This window comes from Ictalurus punctatus, chromosome 2 (genome assembly GCF_001660625.3).
Source record: "Ictalurus punctatus breed USDA103 chromosome 2, Coco_2.0, whole genome shotgun sequence".
NCBI classification, from domain to species: Eukaryota; Metazoa; Chordata; class Actinopteri; order Siluriformes; family Ictaluridae; genus Ictalurus; species Ictalurus punctatus.
The window spans coordinates 5739541-5757143 of record NC_030417.2 but is presented as its reverse complement, the minus strand read 5'-3'; the positions used below and the strand labels follow the sequence as shown (position 1 = coordinate 5757143).

The window sequence follows — 17603 nt, the reverse complement described above, 5'->3', positions numbered from 1 at the left end:
AGATGTATTCTCTGCCTGAACTTGATATCCTAGTGAAGGAAGTTGTTTGTGATCCTTCCCTTCTTTTATCTCTCTCTCTCTCTCTGTATGTGTGTGTGTTTGTTTTGCAACCTGCGAGTCATGTATCTGTAATAAAGAAGCCTAATCTATTTATTGAGCTATTTTAACATTAGTTGTCTCCTCTGTAGGTGTCCTGGATTTTAGAAAATAGCTCTGCCACTAAGACCAACATTGCAGTGTTTCATCCAACTTTCGGGGTCAGTTACCCAGCATCCCCAGTGCAGGGGCGTGTGAGTTTCACAAAAGAACCCCCCCCTCTGGAACATCCAACTATCCAGATCACAGACATTGCTCTGACAGATGAGGGGAATTACGTCTGCGAGTACGCCACATACCCGACCGGAATCGAAAATGGGGTAACCGCCCTCGTCATACTAGGTGAGCAAACAGGAATGAGCATATGTGTGTGTTTGTATTAAATATTTGTGTCTCCTGTCCTATAGGCTGTTACTGGATTTCATGATGCGTGATATTGTCAGATCAGTCGGACCGCTGTTAATGTGTGAAGCATGGCAGTAACCTTGACCAGGCTCTCTCTCTCTCTCTGTCTCTCTCTCTGTCTCTCTCTCTCTCTCTCTCTCTCTCTTGCTCTCTCTCTCTCCCTGTCTCTCTCCCTCTCTCTCTCTCTCTCTCTCACGCTCTCTATCTCTCTCTCTCTCCCTGTCTCTCACTCTCTGTCTTTGTGATATTGATCTGCCTGCTTATCATGCTGAGAGGCTGCTTCTCTCCTGTCTTTCTGTGCAAAAATGTGCAAGAAGCAATCCAATCCTCAATGTTTACTTCCTTCCCATCCTCCTCTCGTCCTCTCTTTCTCTCCTCTGTCAAAGTGCCCTGTGAAATCAAGGTCGAAACTTCTTTTCTTATTTGCCCTTTCTTCCAGCCAAGCCCCAGAACACGGCTTCCACCATCACCGTTCCCGCCGGCACTTCTCCCGTCTCTGTAGCGCAATGTGTGTCGGCCAACGGACGACCACCGGCAACCCTCACCTGGGTGACTAATCTGAGCGGCAACGGGACAGGACTGGTCCAGACGAGCAACTCGGACAACACGGTGACGGTGCGCAGCGAGTACCTTTTCACGCCCACGGCGGCCGATAATGGCAAGGAGATCACCTGCGTGGTGTCACATCGCACACTGACCAAAGCTGAGAACTTCCCCATGAAACTGGTGGTCCAATGTACATCCATGGCCTTTTCCCTTCTTTTGTAGAATAAGTTGAGTCTCAATAGACTAATTATTTCCAGATTGCTGCCTGGCTTTTTCACACTCGAGTACACGTGAGTGAGTCGTGAACAGTAGCCTGTCAATACAAAAGAATGTCAGAGTAAAGTCTCAGAGAGTCTCAGAAGCCTGTAGTGTGGGTTGCTTTACTGACTGCAAGCCTGCTTGTGTTATTTTAGGTGTTCAAACACAAACCTCTGTGCAGAGTTGTAATGGCACCAGGTTAACTTGGTCTCTCTCTCTCTCTCTCTCTCTCTCTCTCTCTCTCTCACTCCCAGATCCTCCTCAGGTGCAGATTGTAGGATATGACAATAACTGGTATGTAGGCCGTACAGACGTGGTGCTGACCTGCCAATATCAGGGGAACCCCAGTCCTCCCACTGTAAACTGGAAGATGTGAGTAACTCTACTTTTCCGAGCACCACAGCAAAGCTGATTATTACTATCTAATGATGTTTAATGAGCTCACTTAGAAGATTCTATCAGCATCTGATCACTTCCCGTTAGCCTGAATTCACCCCTTAAACCACTTTTTTTTGCACAGCCTTTAAAAGATTTCTAAAACGAAACTCCTTGCAAATGGCTAGCATTAAAGGGGTAGTTCACCCAAAAATGAAAATTCTGTCATCAGTTCCTCACCCTCATGTCATTCCAAACCCATAAGTCTTTCCTTCATCTTCGGAACACAAATCAAGACATTTTTAATGAAACCTGGGAGATTTCTGTCCTCCATTTACAGTCCAAGTATCCAAAACGTTCACGCTCCAAAAAGTTCAGAAAGGCATCGTAAAAGTAATCCATGTGACTCCAGCGGTTTAATCCCAGTTTTATGAAGTGAAAGACCCCCGACGCATGCGTGTTGTGTCGACATGAGAGCGGACAAAAAAATGCAAATCCTCCGCTATGTCAAAATCTGCAGACATCTTTACAGCATCCCTCTTCCTCTGCTGTAAACAGTGCAGCGCTTCCAGGTCCCGTTGAATCGCAAGAGCCGACATGCCGGTTTCGACATAGAGGAGGACGTTCGTATTTTTATGTCCGCTTTTGTGTTGACACAACACACACGCATCGTGGTTCTCTCGTGAACATGCGTTGGAGATCTATGCGGAAGTGAAGATGTTTTGTGAATAAAGACTTTATTTTAGTTTATTCGCACACAAAGTGTTCGTATCGCTTCATAAAACTGTGATTTAACCACTGGAGTCGCATGGATTACTATGACGCCTTTATGAACTTTTTGGAGCTTGAAAGTTTTAATTACTTGGACTGTAAATAGAGAGACAGTCTCTCTTTTATTAAAAACACCTTTGTTTGTGTTCCGAAGATGAAGGAAAGTCTTACAGGCTTTTGGAACGACATGAGGGTGAGGAAATGATGGCAAATTTTTATTTTTGGGTGAACTATCCCTTTAAGGCTTTCAGTTTGTATCAATTTCATCGTGTTCTATTTCTTGATAAGCTTGTTTATTAGTGATTTAGTGAACTCTCCCCGGTGAGAATCATTCACCTATTTGACTCCACAAGGGAAATATTGCTATAACGATTGCAGTAGCGCTGTGTCACAGAACAGGAATGCTTTGCTAGCGTTGCTGTAATGTCATTTTTAACGTTTTTTATTGTTCCCTGACAGGAGCTCAGGCTTTATGCCAGACTCGGTGGAGATGGCCCAGAACAAACTAACCGTACGGAAGGTGGACGACTCTGTAAATACCACGTTTATCTGCGAGGTGACAAACAGCCTCGGCATCGGCAAGGACCAGGTCACTGTGTTCGTCAGGGGTGAGTGAGAATACACGCTTATACATACATTTCCACAAAAAAAAAGCCACACTTGGAGTATTCTGAATATCTGCTACTCTGTGGATGCGCACACGTTTACAATCTATGGTTTAAGCATCCTGGGTTTTCTTGCTTACTCATACACACCCACTCATGTATAGTGCATCTGTAGAAGTGACACACAGTGCTGAACAGCAGCATAACTCACTCAGTGTCCAGGGCATCCTTTCCTAGGGGATTGTGGGTATTAGTGTAAGGCAGTTTGTTGTGTCTGTCATGTTCCACCTTGTGTCCGTCACGTTGCATGTGTATAGTACATGTGTGCGCCGACTATTTGTCTCCTCTGTCTCTTTGTATCCTGTGTGTCATCTTTTCCTTCTTGAATGTTTCGGCTTTGTTGCACCGACTGTAGGACAGTTGTTCTCTTGGAAGAATTGCGACTTCCATGGATGTATTCTCATTTTGAAATCGAATCAGCCTTCTGTTTAATATCAAACGGTACAGCATGAATATCATATAACCAGCATAAATACGAGAACAAACCTTCTTCTCAGGTGACTTGTTGTGGATAAAAATGACATGAAATAAACATGAGGGAGACCTAGTATGAGTAATATGTAATTTTATTGATAATTCACAGGACTGGTGGGTGCGTAATCTTGAGGAGAGCGGTAGGGGGAAGAAAATGGGGTGTGTCCTGGGGACATGGGATAGTCAGCAAAGGTGAAATAAGAAGACCATTGAGAGTAGGGCGGACTGACAGGTGAGAAAAGGGAAGAATGTTCAGAGCCCAGATCAGAGAAGGTGACATCATCCTCAGACTGAAAGCTGGAGGGAGGTTCTGTCTGTGTAGAGGCATCAATACACACATTCACGGGGTGGATTCTGTATCGGAGATGGGGGGGGGACCCCGCATTTCCATTTCCAGAGGGGGTGCTGCGAAGAACGTTAAGTAGCACCATGATGTCAGCAGTGAGATGCGCGAGCTGATGGAGAGTGTCCAGATCCAGATCCAGACGGGCACCTAGACACACAGAAGCGGTATTAGGCGGATATTGACGAATTGGATTCACACTTTAAGATCTTTTAAGAGTAAGATTATAGCAGTTATAGTTATAGCAGATTTGTTTCTACCTTTAGAGATTTAGTTGTATTTGTGATACTCTGCAGGTAACACACATGAAACACACATGCTTTCACTGAACAGTGAGTTATAGGAAAATATCTTCTGCTGCTTCTATCAGAACAACACATGGTGTAAAGAAAGAAATCAGATTTGGAGATTTATGTCGTCAAAAAGCTTTTTTTCAGCAGTAAAAGCCATAGAATTTATACGTGTGATATATGTATAATTTTCATGTTCTGACTTTTCTCAGATTGGGTCTGATGTCACTGTATTTACTACTGTTATTTACACTTACTACTCTACTGACCCACATTAACACAGCCGGAGCAGCAGATCATCACTGGACAGAAAACTGAATATAGCAGCATTATAACAAACTAATCCAGAGTAAATATAGACACATGCTCAGATATTATAGAATAATGCTGAAAACATATATTAAATACGTTCTATGGCCAGCACGGGATTCACAATATTGACTTTTTGTGATTTTTCTACATTTTCCAATTAAATATCAGATTCAGGCATAAACATGTGTGTTAAATTTACTTATGTTAGCTAAGTGTATTCTTATGTTAGCTAAGTGCATTCATTGTTTATCATTAATTGCTGATGGATAATCTCGCTAATTATATTTTGAGTGTACGTGTCATTTTTTATTTTATGTGTACCATACTTTTTTCAGTTTAAGAAATGATAGCTCAATAAGGCTGTTTTCATCATGCTGTTTTGTGTAAGAAGACTGCTGTAGATGTTCTTGTTTGTGACTTTTAATGACTTTGGGTAAAAATAAAAGAAGGAGGATTGTTGAATCTGCCTGGACTGAAAGTGTTTCTAATCTAGCTTTTGTAAAATTTTCATAATAGTCTTATAGTCTTATGTCTTACAGTCTTATGTTACAGGTTACTGAGCTAATTTTTTTCAAAGCTCACACAGTTAGCACAGCAGCGGTCTGAGTGGACTGAACTATGGATCAGTTTTTATCTTAGATTCACGTGCGCCGAACATGAGTACAGCTGAAAAGTCTCATATACGGTGCACACGAGAATCAACAGTTTTGTAAACCATGTGTTTGGAAGACATTTTTTTTTTGCTTGTTTGTTTTTGTTTTGTTTGTTTTTTTCGGGACCTGTGAGACCCTGCTGAAAATTTACATTTGAAATGTTCCAAATTAGAAAGTGCAATGTCATTTAAAACAACAACAACAAAACAAAACAAACAAACAAAAAAATCCCAAGAATGCCCCTTCGGTTATTCCCCCTGCTGCTGGAAGTGGCTAAGAGAAATGAAGAAGTTGGGCCAAAAAATTAAGGGAAGATTTCACTGACTGTTACAAAAAGCTGAGTTAATCTATGCAGCAGGCGGGCTGGTCTCTCGCCCGCGACATTAAGTTTATTTGATGCAACACAGAAAAGGGTTTCTTGGAAAACAGATGGGATTATGGGATTTATTTTTTCATTGCTGTTCACCCTGTACACACACACGTGCACCCACGCGCACACTGTAAGACTTGCAGGATGTTTCCCATCAGTGTGTTGTAGGTTGATGAATAATTCAGATCAGAAAAGATTTTCCACTACACTGATTCAGTCATGTAGTACATAAACTCAGGCATTTGCTTGTGTACATACACACACACACACACACACACACACACACACACACACACACACACACACACACACACACACACACACACACACACACAGTGTCCACTGTTGAAATTGAAACAAAAAACGGTGCTCTCATGCCCCGCTTCTTCCTCTGCAGGCGTATTGGTTCAGAAGGTGAAGGTGAAGCCGGAAGTGGTGTCCTATCCGGGTCAGACAGTGATCCTGAGCTGCCAGTTTCCTGACAAAGACCAGACCCAGCTCACTCAGGTCAGAGGTCACCTCCTTTCTCTCTCTCTCTCTCACACACACACACACACACACACACACACACACACACACACACACACACACACACACTAGAGTTCAGATGTATTCTCTGCCTGAACTTGATATCTTAGTGAAGGAAGTTGTTTGTGATCCTTCCCTTCTTTTATCTCTCTCTCTCTCTCTGTATGTGTGTGTGTTTGTTTTGCAACCTGCGAGTCATGTATCTGTAATAAAGAAGCCTAATCTATTTATTGAGCTATTTTAACATTACTTGTCTCCTCTGTAGGTATCCTGGATTTTAGAAAATAGCTCTGCCACTCGGACCAACATTGCAGTGTTTCATCCAACTTTCGGGGTCAGTTACCCAGCATCCCCAGTGCAGGGGCGTGTGAGTTTCACAATAGAACCCCCCCCCCTGGAACATCCAACTATCCAGATCACAGACATTGCTCTGACAGATGAGGGGAATTACGTCTGCAAGTACGCCACATACCCGACCGGAAAAGAAAATGGGGTAACCGCCCTCGTCATACTAGGTGAGCAAACAGGAATGAGCATATGTGTGTGTTTGTATTAAATATTTGTGTCTCCTGTCCTATAGGCTGTTACTGGATTTCATAATGCGTGATATTGTCAGATCAGTCGGACCGCTGTTAATGTGTGAAGCATGGCAGTAACATTGACCAGGCTCTCTCTCTCTCGCGCGCTCTCTCTCTCTCTCTCACTCTCTCTCTCACACTCTCTATCTATCTCTCTCTCTCTCTCTCTCTCTCTCCCTGTCTCTCTCTCTCCGTCTTTGTGATATTGATCTGCCTGCTTATCATGCTGAGAGGCTGCTTCTCTCCTGTCTTTCTGTGCAAAAATGTGCAAGAAGCAATCCAATCCTCAATGTTTACTTACTTCCCATCCTCCTCTCTTCCTCTCTTTCTCTCCTCTGTCAAAGTGCCCTGTGAAATCAAGGTCGAAACTCCTCTTCTTTTCTTATTTGCCCTTTCTTCCAGCCAAGCCCCAGAACACGGCTTCCACCATCACCGTTCCCGCCGGCACTTCTCCCGTCTCCGTAGCGCAATGTGTGTCGGCCAACGGACGACCACCGGCAACCCTCACCTGGGTGACTAATCTGAGCGGCAACGGGGCAGGACTGGTCCAGACGAGCAACTCGGACAACACGGTGACGGTGCGCAGCGAGTACCTTTTCACGCCCACGGCGGCCGATAATGGCAAGGAGATCACCTGCGTGGTGTCACATCGCACACTGGCCAAAGCTGAGAACTTCTCCTTGGAGTATTCTGTGTAAGGCAATTTGTTGTGTCTGTCATGTTCCACCTTGTGTCAGTCACGTTGCATGTGTATAGTACATGTGTGCGCAGACTATTTGTCTCCTCTGTCTCTTTGTATCCTGTGCGTCATCTTTTACTTCTTGAATGTTTTGGCTTTGTTGCACCGACTGTAGGACAATTGTTCTCTTGGAAGAATTGCGACTTCCATGGATGTATTCTCATTTTGAAGTCGAATCAGCCTTCTGTTTAATATCAAACGGTACAGCATGAATATCATATAACCAGCATAAATACGAGAACAAACCTTCTTCTCAGGTGACTTGTTGTGGATAAAAATGACATGAAATAAACATGAGGGAGACCTAGAATGAGTAATATGTAATTTTATTGATAATTCACAGGACTGGTGGGTGCGTAATCTTGAGGAGAGCAGTAGGGGGAAGAAAATGGGGTGTGTCCTGGGGACATGGGATAGTCAGCAAAGGTGAAATAAGAAGACCATTGAGAGTAGGGCAGACTGACAGGTGAGAAAAGGGAAGAATGTTCAGAGCCCAGATCAGAGAAGGTGACATCATCCTCAGACTGAAAGCTGGAGGGAGGTTCTGTCTGTGTAGAGGCGTCAATACACACATTCACGGGGTGGATTCTGTATCGGAGAGGGGGGGGGGACCCCGCATTTCCATTTCCAGAGGGGGTGCTGCGAAGAACGTTAAGTAGTACCATGATGTCAGCGGTGAGATGCGCGAGCTGATAGAGAGTGTCCAGATCCAGATCCAGACTGGCACCTAGACACACAGAAGCGGTATTAGGCGGATATTGACGAATTGGATTCACACTTTAAGATCTTTTAAGAATAACACACTATGGTTTATTAGTCAAAAAGTCAAAAAGAAGTATAAGAGCTGAGGAGTGCTAACACACACACACACATTCGTACAGTCAAGGACGGGCATGTAGACATAACACTCACACACACACTCTCTGTCTCTCTCTCTCACACACACATAACATTATAACTTTATAAGAATAATAAAAAGGAGTATTAAGATATAAGGGTAATATCTTATAATAATAAAATATATACTCTATATAAAATACTCTTTATAAAAATAAAGAGTAGCAGGATATGTAGGATAGTAGAAGGGTAATATAATGATATTATGAAGTAGGAAGTACAGTAAACCAAGCAGTATAACTATATATAAAATAGAGATATAGAGCAATTATGAAAGTAAAATATAAACCAGAAATACAGAAAAATGTAACTTACTCATAATTCAGATGGTGAAGATTCTTGTCTCGCAAGGAAGACCTTAATTTTAGAAAACCATGAGGAGCCATTTATAAGGGTAGCTGAGTCAAGCTGCCTCCGCGAGATAATAATGAGACCAAGGTCTTTCTAAATTGTTTTGTCTCTCTCCACTTTCGAACCTAATGGTAAATTGGAAAGTCCTTTTTCAAAACATAATGGTAATGTAGATGAGCTCTTTTTTAACCCTATTGGTATTGATATAATAGTCTTTCTGAAATATGTTGGTTATCTACTGTGTAAGTACAGTATAAATACTGGAGCTTGAGCTCCGGGTTTGAGATCACTTCTGAGAATTCTCATCGGTGTGGATCTCGTGTGGTGGAACGGAACCAATAAATCTGGATCCTTGCTTCTTCTCACTCACAGCTGGTGTCTTTTTTCCTATCTCCAACTGGGTTCGGAGATGTGAGTATTTGCTTCTATGTTGAATTTTAAGTGTTTTTGGGTAATAGGCTAAATTTCAGGCAGCAGACTCTTCTGGCATAGCTACAGTATCTCACAAAAGTGAGTACACCCCTCACATTTTTGTAAATATTTGATTATATCTTTTCATGTGACAACACTGCAGAAATGACACTTTGCTACAATGTAAAGTAGTGAGTGTACAGCTTGTGTAACAGTGTAAATTTGCTGTCCCCTCAAAATAACTCAACACACAGCCATTAATGTCTAAACCGCTGGCAACAAAAGTGAGTACACCCCTAAGTGAAAATGTCCAAATTGGGCCCAAAGTGTCAATATTTTGTGTGCCCACTATCATTTTCCAGCACTGCCTTAACCCTCTTGGGCATGGAGTTCACCAGAGCTTCACAGGTTGCCACTGGAGTCCTCTTACACTCCTTCATGATGACATCACAGAGTTGGTGGATGTTAGAGACCTTGTACTCCTTCACCTTCCATTTGAGGATGCCCCACAGATACTCAATAGGGTTTAGGTCTGGAGACATGCTTGGACAGTCCATCACCTTCACCCTCAGCTTCTTTAGCAAGGTAGTGGTCGTCTTGGAGGTGTGTTTGGGGTCGTTATCATGCTGGAATACTGCATACTGATCATGCTCTGCTTCAGTATGTCACAGTACATGTTGGCATTCATGGTTCCCTCAATGAACTGTAGCTCCCCAGTGCCAGCAGCACTCATGCAGCCCCAGACCATGACACTCCCACCACCATGCTCGACTGTAGGCAAGACACACTTGTTTTTGTACTCCTCGCCTGGTTGCCGCCACACACGCTTGACACCATTTGAACCAAATAAGTTTATCTTGGTCTCATCAGACCACAGGACATGGTTCCAGTAATCCATGTCCTTAGTCTACTTGTCTTCAGCGAACTGTTTGTGGGCTTTCTTGTGCATCATCTTTAGAAGAAGGTTCCTTCTGGGACGACAGCCTTGCAGACCAGTTTGATGCAATGTGCAACGTATGGTCTGAGCACTGACAGGCTGACTACCGCCCCTTCAACCTCTGCAGCAATGCTTGGCAGCACTCATACGTCTATTTCCCAAAGACAACCTCTGGATATGATGCTGAGCACGTGTACTCAACTTCTTTGGTCGACCATGGCGAGGCCTGTTCTGAGTGGAACCTGTCCTGTTAAACCGTTATTTCCCTCTGCATCTGGTCTGGAATCGATCAGTTTCCAGTCCACACTGTTGTACAGTGGTGCGTCTGTGGACCTCACCTTGCCTGGGAGCAAGAAACCTTACTTATAATCTTTTAAGTGTGTGTGTGTGTGTGTGTGTGTGTGTATGTGTGTGTCAAGAGATTGAAACACATTAAGGTGTTTGAAGCCAAGAGCTCTGTATAATGCATGAGTTTTTTCGTGTGGCAGTGGGCCGGGTTGGAGCGCTGAGTCCAACTGATGTTCCACTACTGACCCTGTGTGTTTAAGTAAAACTCTTAATGACAAACTGGACAATTCCTTCAATCTCATGACTTATGAAGACATAAGTCTACATAAACATTTATAAAGGCTTCAGTAGGTGTCAGTGTCACCTTGTTTTATCAGTGTTAATGTTAAGGTAAATAAATGTAACCTTTTGGTAAGTATATCTAAAACATCACAATTAATGTTAATATGACATGAAACATTAAAACCAAACTCACTCTAATTGACAGTCAGAGAAAAAAAAACAGACTTTACATAATGATCTAAAGAAAGTCAACCTGGAAAGCATCATAACACCATTTAATGTCTACAGAAATGTTTCACTAGACTACATGTTATATCAACTTAACATGAACATTGATAAACACAGTCTGTACATCAGCTGACGCTTTAGGAATCTTTTTAAATACGTGTCTTTATAACTATTTATTTAGGTTCATGCCAGTTGTTATGAAGGATTTATGTAGGTGTCATGTAGCCCTATGAAGATGTCTCTTAAGTAATGTCTTATCTTTATTTATAAGATAAGGTACCTGCCATAAACATGTATGTTAATAAGTATGTTTTTATGCAAGGTGAAGTCTGTTAACTGGAAGTATTATTTTCCATTGTAAGAACATCATTAGCTGAAATAAAATAATTAAAACAGATATTAAAGTTAATAAATTCTGTATGATGGAGTGACTACACTGTCTAACGCTTTTGAGAGTCAGAAGAAATCTTTATCTGTTAAAGGTACATGTTTTCATTAATGAATGTGAGCATACTTTACTCCAGTGTCACGTGCCATATTACTAACAGTGATAAAAACAGTCATTAGTTTTAATAAGTTTTGTGTTTTCAGTAGGAAGAAGAGAAACTTCAACACACTCGAAGAAACCAGACACAACAACTCCATCAGAACAGCCTCAAAGTAAAACAACAAACTCTCCACCTGCATCATCCTCAACAACACTGGAACAAGGTAAACAACAAACACACAGCAGCCTCCCTCTAGGTGCCAAAACTTTTCATCAGCAATGAAAAAACACATCTGTATTATTACATTTATTAACATTTTTGGATGTATTTTATTACACAGTTTTTTGCGTGAAGATGTGAAGGTACTACACACACACACACACACACACACACACACACACACACACACACACATAAACAACACATTTTAGATTAGATTAAATGAAACCTGTAGAAGCAGCAGCACTTCTGTAAGTGTCTCTGGATAAGGAAAATGAACTCCAACTGTATTCTTAATTTGATCTCCGTTTCATTCTACATGGCTTCTACAATAACAGTTATAGCAGATTTGTTTCTACCTTCAGAGATTTAGTTGTATTTGTGATACTCTGCAGGTAACACACATGAAACACACATGCTTTCACTGAACAGTGAGTTATAGGAAAATATCTTCTGCTGCTTCTATCAGAACAACACATGGTGTAAAGAAAGAAATCAGATTTGGAGATTTATTCAAAAAGCTTTTTTTCAGCAGTAAAAGCCATAGAATTTATACGTGTGATATATGTATAATTTTCATGTTCTGACTTTTCTCAGATTGGGTCTGATGTCACTGTATTTACTACTGTTATTTACACTTACTACTCTACTGACCCACATTAACACAGCCGGAGCAGCAGATCATCACTGGACAGAAAACTGAATATAGCAGCATTATAACAAACTAATCCAGAGTAAATATAGACACATGCTCAGATATTATAGAATAATGCTGAAAACATATATTAAATACGCTCTATGGCCAGCATGGGATTCACAATATTGACTTTTTGTGATTTTTCTACATTTTCCAATTAAATATCAGATTCAGGCATAAACATGTGTGTTAAATTTACTTATGTTAGCTAAGTGTATTCTTATGTTAGCTAAGTGCATTCATTGTTTATCATTAATTGCTGATGGATAATCTCGCTAATTATATTTTGAGTGTACGTGTCATTTTATATTTTATGTGTACCATACTTTTTTCAGGTTAAGAAATGATAGCTCAATAAGGCTGTTTTCATCATGCTGTTTTGTGTAAGAAGACTGCTGTAGATGTTCTTGTTTGTGACTTTTAATGACTTTGGGTAAAAATAAAAGAAGGAGGATTGTTGAATCTGACTGGACTGAATGTGTTTCTAATCTAGCTTTTGTAAAATTTTCATAATAGTCTTATAGTCTTATGTCTTATAGTCTTATGTTACAGGTTTCTTTTTTAACATACTGAGCTAATTTTTTTCAAAGCTCACACAGTTAGCACAGCAGCGGTCTGAGTGGACTGAACTATGGATCAGTTTTTATTGCTTTGAGAGAAAAGACACCGAATAAGATCATCATTCAGTATTCATGAATTCTTTTTTCACACAAATTCAGCTTCCAGCAAATCTCTGTGTATCTACTGCACATGTTTCCAAACTGTTGTGTACAGTTTATGAAATAAACAAAACAGTATTTAAAAAAAAATTATTCAAAATCAAATAGTAAAAAAATTAATAAATGAATAAATAATCAATCAGTCAATCAGAGTTTATTTCTTAATTTAGCTGTAGACCTACACACTTTGTTTTTTTCTATACATAAGGGGACATGTTTGGATCTATGGGCAGCACAGTGGTACAGCAGGTAGCATTACTCCCCTCACGGCTTCAGGGTCCCCAGTTCAATCCTGAGCTCAGGTTACTGTCTGTGTGGAGTTTCACATGTTCTCCCCATGTCCATGTTTTCCCTGGGTTCTCCGGTTTCCTTCCAACTCCCAAAAACTTACCAGTGTATTGACTACGCTAAATTGCACCTAAGTGTGAATGAGTGTGTATTCCAGGGTATATTCCCTCCTTGACCCCAGTGTTCCCAGGTTAGGCTCCAGATCCACCGTGAAAGAACGAACAAAGAATGAAGATGGATCTAGTCTGCATTTTTGGATGTGAGGTCATCTGCTGTACTGAGCTGCATGTTGGTAGAGAAGAGTTCTGAAAAACTGATCTCAGTGTTGATAAATACATGTAACCAATTATAAAAATAAAATGGAAAAAAAAAAGACTGTAAGGGATGTATGGCAGTGTGCGTGTTAAGTGTGGAGTATCACTCAGTATTCTCTGTGGCACATGGCACAATGTCGGTTAACTGATGCTGTGAGAAAGAGGAAGAAGCCATTCTCCCATCAGCCCCCATGCTGCCCTGGCCACAATCATGTGGTTACTCTGACATGCTGAGTGTCTCACACTGGCTCTAACATGAGAGCACTAGATATGTATGCAGCTGTGGTTTTATGAACACCAGGTAACTGCCAGAGGTGGTCAGAATCACCGGATATCTTCCTGTGTGTGTGTGTGTGTGAGCATGCATACGTTTATGTGTGTGCGTGCATATGTTTGTGTGTGTGTGTGTGTGTGTGTGTGTGTGTGTATGTATGGTGAGCGCATTCAGCAAAGTCACAAGTGGTGTGTGACATAGTATTTGCAATAAATATCACTGTCATATGGACATTTTTCCGTGAAACCTATTTGCATTTACTCTGGATATACAGGTTTCACTGAACATCAGTTATACACTTAACTACTATTTCAACCTCCCTAACCTGCAGGAGTGGTGAGAATCAACTGGATAACGTTTGCCATGATGGCACGAGGAGCACACACAAAAAGAGCTTATTACCAGAGTATGTAGTTCTTCCACTATTTTCTCAGAAGTGAACACTATCAAAAAGGTAGTTTTCAGAGACACCCATTTCAGTCTGTTATCTTCCTCATAAGGAGGAGCCTTAAAGGACTCTAGCACAAGGAGGAGGGGGATTACTGTTATGACTGTTATCAGTCTTAACATCCTCCATACTAGTTGGTACTGTACATAGTGATCTGGCCGAATCTGACTGGCAAGTTTAATAATGTCTCATGTTGTAGTGACAAGATGGCATTCTCAGTAAATCTAGTCTAGGCCTGCTTCTAGGCCTGCTTCTTGGTGGACGTATATAGGAGGCAGCAACAACATTTAACTAACGTGTTTTTTCTGTTTCACAACATTATATTGTATATAACTATAAACTGACAAAGTAAGACATGTAATTCTTTAATAAATAAAAACTGTAATTTTTGCAAAGAAAATAAAACATTACGACATGTAGTATAGGAAAACGTTGGGGTTGCGCATGTAACCCTGTTCCCTGAGAAGGGAACGAGATGTTGCATTTAGCATAACAGTATGGGACGCCCTTGCGCGCATGACCAGTATCTGAAGCTTGTGTGAAATCATGCCTCTACTTATAGGTCTGCCATGATCAAGTGACTTGGCAATTAAGCATGTCGCATGGTATATATATGGCACCTGTGAACCACAACGCCAGCCTCTATTATCTAAAGCGAAGACGCAATTCACAGGCCTGCCCCGGTATGACAAAGCTATGCAATGTCTCGTTCCCTTCTCAGGGAACAGGGTTACATGCGTAACCCCGACGTTCCCTTTCAAAGGGAACTTCGACATTGCATTTAGCATAACAGTATGGGAATGGGAATACCCACTCCGTCATACCGAGGGTATGGCCTGTTCAAAAGGACCCAAGCCCGAAGAAACTCGAGCTTGGGGTGGAATGAATATAAAGGCTAATAATAACGAATGAATGTGTGTGGTGTAGATCATCCTGCAGCAGCACACACATCCTGTAAGGATACCCCTTTGGACAAAGCCTTCGAGGAGGTGACCACCCTAGTGGAATGAGCTCTTATGCTCAGAAGCATGGCGCGACCACGCGACTCATAAACCATAGAGATTACGTCCACTATCCAATTAGAGCTGCACTGCTTCTGTGATGACACTGTGATGACACAGCATCTCCTTTACTGTCGCCGCCAAAGCAGACCAGCAGCTGCTCCGACTTACGCCACTGGACGGAGCGGTGGACATAAGTACAGAGAGCCCTTACTGCGCACAGCAGGTGCATCCTCTCTTGTTCCGGTGTGTGGAATGAAGGAGGGCAGAAGGCCTGCAACACCACAGGGTGGGCAGCCGATGTAGGCACTTTAGGAATATAATCCGGCCTAGGATACAGGAAGGCCTTGGCTAGTCCAGGGGCAAATTCAAAGCAGGAGGGGGCAACAGAGAGAGCTTGTAGATCTCCCACTCGCTTGAGAGATGTCAGGGGCAGTAGAAGAGCTACCTTTAGAGTCAGAAGCTTCTCAGAGGCTGACTCTAAGGGCTCAAATAGGGGCCCCTGACAGACCTTCCAAGACCACAGAAAGGTCCCAGGAGGTATTCTCGGCCTGCAAATGGGCCTCAGCCGTGTGACCCCACGCATGAACCTCGAAGTTAGAGGATGTTGCCCCACAGAGGCTCCATCAACAGGGGTGTGGCTGGCCGAAATGGTGGCCACGTAAACCCTGATTGTAGAAGGAGTCAACCAAGCTGAGAGACGTTCTTGTAAAAACTCCAGGACTGTAGCTATTGCGCAGTTCACTGGGTCTAGCTGACGTTCCTCACAGCACAAGACAAAAAGCCGCCACTTGAACGCATACAATTTCCTTGTGGATGGTGCTCTAGCGTTTAACATGGTCTCTACAACCTCGGTTGTGAGACCAGAATCTATGAGCTGGTGCCCCTCAGGGGCCAGGCCCACAGTTTCCATAGTTCTGGCCGAGGTAAATCAGCCCTCCGGCTTGAGACAGTAGATCCCTGTGGATGGGAGTCTCCCAAGGAGTACCATTGAGCAGGGAAATTATCTCCGAGAACCATATTCGAGCTGGCCAATAAGGTGCTACTAGCAGCAGATGTAGATGGTCTTGGCAAACTCTCGCTAGAACTTGTGGGAGCAGAGTGATCGGGAGGAAAGCATATAGACGTGACCTCGGCCACGTGTGCACCATGGTGTCCAGCCCCAATGGTGCAGGAGGAGTGAGGGCGAACCACAGTGGGCAGTGTGTTGTCTCCTCGGAGGGGAACACATCCACTTCCGCTTGTCCGAACCTCCACCATATGGACTTCACCACTTGTGGATGGAGCCTCCAACCCCCGGGCCTCAGCCCCTGCCTCGACAGGATGTCTGCCCCTACATTCCGGCTGCCCGGAATGTACATTGCACTCACTGACAAGAACTTTCCCTCTGCCCAGAGAAGGATTAGTTGTGCCTGCCTGAACAGGGGGAGTGAACGTAACCCTCCATGGTGGTTGATATATGAGGTTACCGCTATGTTGTCTGACACAACTAGCCCATTGTGACCTCTCAACTGAGGAAGAAAGAACTTCAGTGCTAGGAATACGGCCCGCATCTCTAGGCAATTTATATGCCAATCCCAAATGATTCTGTAAATACCATGAGCTGGACAGCCATTTAAGACTGCACCCCAGCCCGTGAGGGACACGTCCATCATTACCGTCTTGCGAGACGTCACTAGAGTGTGACCCGAGGCTAGGAACTGCGGGCACCTCCAAATACTCAGAGCACATAGGCATCGCCACGTGACACTGATTACTCTCAGAGGTTTCATCCTTGGATGAAACCCCTGACTTTTCAGCCACCACTGAAACGGTCTCATGTGCAATAGGCCCAACGGTATGACGTTGGCTGCAGCTGCCATAAGGCCCAACAGCCTCTCGTAAAACCTGGAGGGGATGCCCAGACCTAGCTTTATCTTCCTCAAAGTTGATAGGATTGATTGTACGCGTGTTGGGGATAGAAATGTAGAAGTAGAATCCCATATAACCCCTAGAACAGTTGTCCTCTGCACTGGAGAAAACATACTTTTCTTGAGGTTCAACCTGAGCCCCCAGCTCCTCATGTGGGTGAGAACAACATGTCGATGTTGATCCACCTGTTCCCTGGATCATGCTAAAATTAACCAGTCGTCCAGGTAGTTTAGTACACGGATGCCCTGGAGTTGCAAGGGAGCCAGAGCAGCATCCATGCACTTTGTGAAGGAGCGAGGGGATAAAGCTAGCCCGAAGGGAAGAACCCGAAATTGGTATGTGTTTTCTCCAAACGCAAACCTCACAAACCTGTGACTGGGTGATATTCCTATGTGGAAATATGCATCTTTCAGATCTATCGTCACAAATCAGTCCTTGGACTGAATC

At 42.9% G+C, this 17603-nt stretch overlaps 2 protein-coding genes across 2 annotated transcripts in view; both read left to right on the top strand.

The window, feature by feature from the left end:
* The window catches only part of LOC108262464 (basement membrane-specific heparan sulfate proteoglycan core protein), a 72068-nt gene extending 67071 nt beyond the window's left edge, over positions 1 to 4997 (top strand). The window contains exon 14 of the mRNA XM_053687021.1: positions 4436 to 4997. Coding sequence (XP_053542996.1) covers positions 4436 to 4501 — 66 coding nt within the window. The 3' untranslated portion in view covers positions 4502 to 4997. The remainder of the gene's footprint in view (positions 1 to 4435) is intronic.
* LOC108261109 (basement membrane-specific heparan sulfate proteoglycan core protein) overlaps positions 1 to 17603 on the top strand; it is a 73910-nt gene that overhangs the window by 10246 nt on the left and 46061 nt on the right. Inside the window, exons 3-6 of the mRNA XM_053687001.1 lie at positions 189 to 438; positions 941 to 1237; positions 1560 to 1677; positions 2911 to 3059. Coding sequence (XP_053542976.1) covers positions 189 to 438; positions 941 to 1237; positions 1560 to 1677; positions 2911 to 3059 — 814 coding nt within the window. The remainder of the gene's footprint in view (positions 1 to 188; positions 439 to 940; positions 1238 to 1559; positions 1678 to 2910; positions 3060 to 17603) is intronic.